The sequence below is a fragment of the Vigna radiata genome, chromosome 7, assembly GCF_000741045.1.
Source record: "Vigna radiata var. radiata cultivar VC1973A chromosome 7, Vradiata_ver6, whole genome shotgun sequence".
Classification (NCBI taxonomy): Eukaryota; Viridiplantae; Streptophyta; class Magnoliopsida; order Fabales; family Fabaceae; genus Vigna; species Vigna radiata.
Genome location: NC_028357.1, coordinates 52,214,431 through 52,223,087, shown reverse-complemented (window position 1 = coordinate 52,223,087; position 8,657 = coordinate 52,214,431). Strand labels below are relative to the sequence as shown.

Sequence of the window (8,657 nt, the reverse complement as noted above, 5' to 3'; positions counted from 1 at the left end):
CGGGATGTCACTTCCTATCACCGCCTACGCTAGCACAACACCAACATTTCTTCTTCCACTTCTCGCGTTCTCAGCCCCAACCCTAGCAGAGCTAGCACAATCGTTCTTTGAAAATGAACCCTAGCAGATCTACAACACTCTTTCTTCGAACAGGAAGTTGTGGCAAAAGTGAATGAAAACATCAGTCAAGCAAAATCAGAAACGCAGCGTTTCATTTAGGACATAAATGACTACATTACCCATCGACAAGTGTACAGAATGTGGGTCCCCTTGCGTGTCAAATGAATGTCAGCATGCGTCATTCTCTCCCTGATCTGTGCACGTGCATGTTCACGTGAGTTCTTATGAGCATGCAAATGCGCCCACAAAATTGTAAACATAAAATACTTCAATCATTATATCTATAAAATAAAAGAGAAATTACTTCCCATTTCTTAGCTTAAAACTTAAATAAGTGGAGTAAATTTACACAAGATATAAATATTTTAGTGTGCATTTTCCTCTACATTCCAAGCCCCCTCGACTCAATTTGTTTTACTACTGCTATTCTCACAAAGGATGCTCCATGCATATCAAGTTTTCGTCGTGAACAATAGGTCCACTGCAAGCAAGATTGCGGTCTGTGAGCCAGCATTGATGTCAACATATAACAGTCACATCTATGTGGAGTAAAAGTAAAACTACTCCATGTTAAATGACATTGACTCTGCACCTGACCCTGCAGAGATCATTTGCGGAAAACCAAAATTGGTCTATTGAAACCAGTCTTGCTAAGTGTCAAACCGGAAGTGATGTCTTCTACTGTTCGAAATCCAATCTGGGTAAATTTAAACACCAGCCATTAGAATCTGAAAAAATCATGATAAATTGGCAATGATACAATGCTGGGTACCAAAAGAGGAAGGTAGTATTCCAACGCAAACCTTATCTAGTAATATTTCCTGAAATTGTTCTGGACGAATTGTAATGGTACGGTAGTTGGCAGCAGTGGTCTGCATAATGGGAAAAAAAGAAATAACTCAATAGCCCTTCTTATTTTTAGCATTATCCAGCTAGGATTAAAGAAATTTAAAAACAGTAGTAAAATATCAGCAGATTCATAACGCATTACTTGTTCTATTTACAGAAGAAAATACAATTATATACATTCATTGAAGCTAAGGATTTGTTCATTTCAAGAAAACATTTTCCACTTTCAAAAATGATTCCAGACCATGCAGAGATTTTACAAGATGAATAGATCAAAGATAACTAGTGTAAACATTGTAAGCTTGCCAAAGTATGCATGCAAAGGTTTATAGTTTATACTTCCCGGCACCCCTTCAATAATATTAAGATGATAATCACAGAAATGAAGCCTAGCAAATTATCACCTCTGAGACATTACGATTGCTTTCGTATGACTTCCATGGTTGAGGTTCCACCACAAAAATGCCACCCTGCACAAAAGAAAGTATATGTTTTTACATATACAACAAAATATAATAACATCATGTGCATTATTAAATCAAAAAGTAAAGATTAATCCAAGCTGGAACAAAAAGAAAAGTAAAAAGTCTATGGACTAGAGGGAGGTGATGGAACTTGAGAAAGGGAGTAGAAGAAAACATCCATGGCTACAAGGATAAAGAGAAAGGAAGGGGTGGGAATAGATTTGCAGAAGAGATCATGTGCAGCCATATACCTTAATCTGATGTTCATCTCACCACGAACAACTTATCTGACCAAATAGGTCCGAATATATCATATGCGTTTTTTCAGTTTCTTTTGCAACACTTTTTATATTCAGTGGTCAACACATCTAGCAGCAACAAAAACAATAGGATGATGAAAGGAGATAATACTTACAGGTCGGAGCAGTTTCCAAATCTCTGAAAATAAAGTAATTAAGCCATCATCCCCCCAATTTAGATGTATCCACTTTGTTACACTCAAACTACAAAGGAAAAGATAACTTATATAATAACATAAGCAGCACATTGAAGACAATTCATAACAAGCGTAATCAGAAAATAATGTTATAGAACAAGGGTTAAGTCAAAATCAACTTGAGAATGTCTTTCTTCACGCAGCTTAATAATTCAAAATGCAAGTGCTTGGTCGATAAAAGTAATGTGTAATCATGAATAAAAATGCAATATCAGAAATATCCAATCATTAAGAATAAAAAAGTACGATATGGAGATATCCATTAGGATAGTGTTAAGATGTCACACATAGACTAGGAATATGGCCACAAAGTATTTATTATAAGACTTGGGCAATCTTTCCTTTAAAGTTAGCTGGAGGCTGAATTATATTACTATCAGTATAGTGCCAGACATGGAAATTGAATCAAGATTCAAATGGTGAATCGGAATTTCAATTCTCTGAATTGTGATTTTAACCGTATCATGAATGGCAAGATTCAGGATTGATAATAAAATGTGGTAGTCCATAAACTAACAAAGAAATAGAAGTACAAATTCATAATCAATAACTAAAAAAAATAAATCTAAAAACATATTGAACCCAGATTAAAATTATGGACCACACACAATATACAAATTAATATATTGTTTGATAAAACATGTATGATATTGGCATGACAAACTCGACGGATACCAGCATCTACAAAAAGAACCAAAACTGTGGTAGTATTTGATGGACCCAAATGTCAGAAATTATTTTGAATTGGTGCCTACATTTAGGAGGAAGGAGGCAAAACCTGGAATTGCTGTAAACTTGCACCAAGGTTACGGGTTGGCATGAGTTCGAATTCAGAAACAGACTCTTTTCATAAAAAAGTAAGATAAGACTGAGTACAATGACCGTTGCTCATAGCTTCCACAGTAAGAAGCTTTCTCACAGCAGGGTCCTTTAGTAAAGTTGACATTTAGGAGGGAGGAATAATTTAAAGAGTTTAACCTATAAAAATAAAATTTAATGACTTGGTTGCTAACGAAATTCATGTTTAAAAAGAAAACACGAGCATCCTGTGAAATTTACAATTTCCAGGTCACACAAGTGACAAAAAATCACCATCTTTAAGTAGTTGCTACTATATCAAAAGAAACATCAAAGAAAGGTATTAGAGTTGAGAAGAGGAGGGTCAAAAAAGAGTGGAAAGAAGTAAAAAAGAATGAGTTCAGAACATAATTTTTTATTTTTTTGGTCTTTTCAGAGCCAGTCAGTCGTGCATAACCTGATCCAGTCTGGTGTGCAAATCACAGCCTAGAATCACATAATTCATCTAATAGTAATTTAGTAGTACTTGGACCTCTGATTCATGGTTGGATTCAAGAACCACACCACAGTGATTTTTTCAATGTTCATATTGCTAGTTACTTGAGTCAAAACATAGTGCATCATGAATCAAAAGATACTGGTAACAATGGATCACGTATCTAGTCTTGATATCGGGCAATCCACACATGTCCAATCATGCAAAATTACCCTTTAGTTATCCATTGGTGGATGTGAGTGGAGGGTGTTAGGATGTCTCACATTAACTAGGAATATAGCCAAAGCACTCCTAGCTCTTGAGATTACTTTTGGGTTTAGGATATGCCCAAACTATTTCCAATAAATAGCAACTACCCTGTGGAAGTCAATCCAAAAAAAGGGCTAGAAAGTACAGAAATTCAAATTCAAACAAATTTGAACAGGACTTTTCCAATAGGCCATAAGGCATGGCAAATTTCTACCTCCCTCAGTCCCTCACCTTAAAAGTTTTGGCCCAAAATATATGTTTCAGGAAGTGAAACAGGGGGAAAAAACAACCAACTCAGCAACTTACCAAAGAATTGTATCATAGTTCTTTCCTGGTGGATGTTGACTCTGAACAAAATTTTCCCGTTTGAATGAAACTATAGTAAACAGATCAATTTGCTCTGGAGAAGAATGTTTCTTTGAAATCTCCTTCGTATCAACACTTGACAAGGCAGTAACTCTGTTGCCTGAATCATCAGGATGATCCTTGTCCTGAAGTTTGGAGGCTTTCTCAGGTTTATTCCCAGAAGAGCTCAATCTAGCAGATTTTCTGAGATTCCAATATGCATCCTGAACTCGATCTAGCACATTGAGCAAAAAAAAAAAAACCAATTAAGAAAATTATTGGTACTACCCAATTGGCAAGTTCAAAAGTAAAATAAGGAGTTTAACTTGATACTACCTTTTGCTAAATTATGAATAAGATATTGACATCATTGAAAACAATTTATCTAACTTCCTGATAAGTATCCAATACTGACACCAGAAACAAAATTCAGAGCATCTTTACACCCTCTTATTTCCTAGAGAGTGCGTTAACTCAACTCCTAATGTAACTTTTTAAAACTAACTGTTTCATTCTATGCTGATTTTAAATCATAAAAGTTACTTACTAGAGAAGTATACTGCCTATTAGCCTCTTGTCAAGTTGCATATACAATTCTACAAGGAAAATATAGCTTGAGTTGGTTTAAGTAACATAATTGTTAAACCCTATTCAATTCATAAATTGAGGCCGTAAGGAAATATTTTATGTTTCCATAGACTGTTTTCACTAATAACTATAGATAAGAAAACATTAATTTATTGTTTATGACAGAACAACATCAATTATAATTTCAAGAGTTACACATTAGAATTATGTTATGTTCGGCATACATTTAGGGTAAGAAAGAAACATATCCAGAACAAAGCTGAATTTTAAGTTACAAAAAATAGCATTAGGCAATAGAAATTAAAATAGATAAGAATCTTACCAGAATCAATGTCAATTCCAAGAATGCTCCGGCAGCAAAACTTCTGTGCTGTGGGAGAAAAGCAATGAGCATGAAATGCAAATAGTTATTTACTTTAAAGCAATATTCAGACTAATAGCCATTTGAATGATAGCTTACTTGAAGGCATAAATCATTGAAACAAAAAAAATGAAGGAAACAGGGAGAAAATTACCAATCTGTATAGTGATTATCCCGTTGTTGCAGCCGATATCAAGACACTCCTTCCCTTCAAACCATTCCTTTCTTAACACTTTCAATCGAGGATCTTCATCCGTGCCTTGATCAATCTGAAACAAGATCAAATTAACAAAACATCAANCATGGACAACCTTAAACTCAACAAAACGCTAACGAATAAACTTGAAGAAGAATACTCGATATCCGTAGTAACTCCTGTAGTTTCCGTATGGGAAAACTTGCTTCCGCTTTTTACTGTTCTGTTTTTGGGTTTCCATTGAATCGCCTCCGTCTCTTCTTCTCTTTTCTATGCTTTTCCCTCACGCCTGCAATAAAACCCTCCTCTATGATTTGGGGTTTAGAGGGTTGGAATTCTATAATGAACATTCAAAATTGATATTTCCTTTTTCCTAATTTACTTTCATAGAATCATGTCAGAGAGTGAAAAAATTAAAGTAAAAAGTATAATAAAAATTAACATTTAAATACAAATAAATAAAACTCATTTATTTTTTTATGATGTACGAAAATTAAAAGAAAAAAAAAAGTATCTAACATTACCACTTATTTTATTGTTATTGTAGGTTAGGAGATTTTTTTCTTCTGTGTATTTATCTTTACCTTAGTTAAAACAAAGGAATGAAAATAAAAGAAAGTTGAGAAAATATAAATAAGTAAAAAGTGAAATTAAATATTTAACTATTTGGTATTATAAAACAAAACAATGTTTTTAATACTTTTATTGTAAAATAATATTTATATTATTATATAAAAGTAAATTTCTTTGATCTCTTCTTTTAATTAAAAAAAATTATTTATTTCATAAAATAAATAATTATTAATTATTAATTTCATAAAATTATATTATTATATTATTTTCCAAATTCTAATTTTACCTCATTCACCCCCACATTTCATCTCATGGATTCTCTCCTCTTCTCCATTTTCGTTTGAGTTCTTCTCTTCTCCCTTTCCTTTCTTTCTTTTTCGTTGATTGTTCTCTTCTCCAACTTTTGGGTTTCATTTACTGTTGTTGATTCGTAATGTGGAGCTGTTGATTCGTGGTGTGGAGGAGCGCAGATCCTGGTTTCGGTGTTGGTTCTTGTTGCTTCACTTGACACTTATTCTTGTTTCTGAATTCCATGCTTTGAGTGATTTGTTTAATTTGTCTTCTCATTCTATTGTTTTGTACAAACCAGTGTCAATGAAACTGCTTTGTTAATTAAGATGTTTCAACTGCTTTCAAGAATTTTAAGCATTGCATTTGTCATTTTAGGATAATCTCGTTATACCTGACAACGTGATTATAAATAATCACGAGTTCAGATTCCATATGTACAATGCACTTAAAAGAGTAAGCATCTTAATTTTCCAATGTCATTTTGCACCCAAAAGAAAATACTATAGTTAATGATGCTTGGTTGAGAAAATGATGAAAGTGACCGATATTTACCATTTTAAGGACTAAAATGGGGGGTTTCTTGAATTTAACAATTCCTTAAGGCCATGTAAAAAGGTGCATTTTTCCGGTTTTTTTAGTAATTGAGCTCTTTCCTTTAACCCTTGAATGATGATAACAATTTCAGGTTGGCAATATCAATAGTCTCCCCTACTGTACAATGCACTCTCGAGAAAGCTTTAACCCAAGCAACAAAGCTTCAAAGAAGGATCTCAGTTTGGTTGGTGCTAGTAGGACTGATGCAGCAGTCCATGCCTGGGATCAGGTCTGGTTTTGTTTCTTTTATGTGGCTTCAACTTTCCAATAACAAACATTGTAAATTTATGACTTGGGTGCAGGTTGTTCATTTCTTTACACCTTTTAACTATGACAATTTGGAAGAAATTCATGCAGCTTTGAATGGCCTTCTTCCTTCTGATATCCGAGTTAGAGAGATCAGCCCTGCATCAGCGAATTCCATGCTTGATTTTCTGCCAAAAGTAAGATTTACCATTACAAGATATTCAATGATAGCTCCGTGGATACATCCCAGCGGCATTTTGCTTACCATAGTGTGTATAAACTCAATAGCGCTGCAATGAAAGAAGCTGCAAAATATTTTGTTGGGAAATGGTACGTTACTAGTTCATCCCACAAAGATAGGGTGTCGGATCTGGTGAAGCAAATATTCCGATTTGATTTGAAAGAAATGGTACGTTACTAGTTCTACCATTTAAGAATTTTACCGTCTATTGCCCTCTTTGTACCTCTTCTTTCTTTATTTTGTGTGAAACACTTCCATGCTTGAGAAGACTGATTACTTCAATATCCTTGATTAGGAAGCTCTTTTGCAATTTGAAGTTGAATTCTTTCTTTATTTTCTGTGAAACATGCTTGAGAAGACTGATTACTTCAATATCCTTGATTGGGAAGCTCTTTTGCAATTTGAAGTTAAATTCTTTCTTTATTTTCTGTGAAACACTATATAAAAATCAAGACGTCACCACAGATGATATAATAAAGTAGTTAGAGTGTTAAGGTACTTAAGTTAGGATTACATTAATGCAGAAAATTTAGAAGAAATTTAAAACACGTGGAAAGATACTAAAGTTTGTCAAAATACATCAGAGTTCAAATAAAATTTAACAGATTTTAAATCCTAAAAAAAAACTAAGCTGTAGCATCAGTGTTGTCTTGGTCTTCCAAAACATCCTCCAAAGTGGGCTCATGCTCATCTGCTCACATGTAACAAGGATGATCATCGCAAAAGAGAAACATACAACATACACAAAAACAAGGCAAGGGTGAGCTAATTATATAAATAAACATCATACTTAAACATTTTAATCATAAGAGAGTACATGATAGCTACCACATTTTATAGCAAACAACCTAAACATGTGAGATTATAGACTTGACTCGTCCGGACTTTAAAATGAGAGTCGGGCTATGGCGAGTCTTGCACCCGTGGTGACTTATGAAACTTGGGTTCCCACCCTGCCACACTCACGAGGTTAGTCTTTCCGCGCCTTGAGGCATACTGGGACCGTACTTTCATCACTTTGTAATTATATATCTTTTTTTTATTTCACAATCAACATATACATAATCTCAACCATACCTACTCACCAATCACAAATTTTAAAATAATTATTTCCTAAATTAATCTAAGTTAATCAATTTCATAATCTTTTACAATTTATTTCCAATACTTAGACCCTGTACAGATATAAAATGTTTCCTTCAACTATATTATGATAGTTATATTAAACTATACTTGTATTATAAATTTTTTATTAAACCATTACAAAAACATTTTTAATTTATATTAAACCACAATCATATTATAATATTATAAGATTTTATTATACAACCTGTCATATATTATATATATATATATATATATATATATATATATATATATTTATTACGTACATTAACTAAATATACATATATTAATATTAATATTACAGTAACTAAACCCTCATTTCATTCTTATTTATTTTGTTGAATTTCTAGCATTCATAATTCGTGATACATGTCTATTTAAATTAATTTGTTCATTTTAATTTGTTCTTAGAATAAAAATGAGTTGATCTAAGTGTGTTCTTGGTTAGAATTCTCACATTCCTAAAACTTACGAAATTACGAAAAATCAGAATAGTCATTTTAGAAGCCTTCGCAGCAGTAGTATTCTCTCCATTTCCCTCTGCTCCAGCACTTACAAGGTTCTATTTCTTCTAATTTCTATCCTTTCTTCTACTAGGTTTACGCATTTTTAATATTCTTTTGGG

The 8,657-nt window shown here is 33.2% G+C and overlaps 1 protein-coding gene and 1 pseudogene across 2 annotated transcripts; one reads left to right on the top strand and one right to left on the bottom strand.

Annotated features, from left to right (window-relative positions):
- Positions 1 to 370: 370 nt before the first annotated feature.
- Positions 371 to 5,314, bottom strand: LOC106769362 (probable RNA methyltransferase At5g51130). 2 transcript variants are annotated; one of them, XM_014654959.2, is made up of 9 exons: positions 5,123 to 5,314; positions 4,921 to 5,035; positions 4,728 to 4,775; positions 3,779 to 4,052; positions 1,849 to 1,936; positions 1,374 to 1,439; positions 924 to 992; positions 713 to 817; positions 371 to 601 (listed from the first exon to the last, which is right to left on the bottom strand). In XM_014654959.2, the coding sequence occupies exons 1-8, from the start codon at positions 5,201 to 5,203 to the stop codon at positions 728 to 730; spliced, it is 831 nt and encodes a 276-aa protein (XP_014510445.1). In that variant the 5' UTR covers positions 5,204 to 5,314; the 3' UTR covers positions 371 to 601; positions 713 to 727. The 2 variants fall into 2 exon arrangements, with proteins under 2 accessions (XP_014510445.1, XP_014510444.1); XM_014654958.2 differs by having other exon boundaries at positions 371 to 817.
- Positions 5,315 to 5,922: 608 nt separating this feature from the next.
- LOC106769365 lies at positions 5,923 to 7,257 on the top strand (annotated as a pseudogene).
- Positions 7,258 to 8,657: the final 1,400 nt, after the last annotated feature.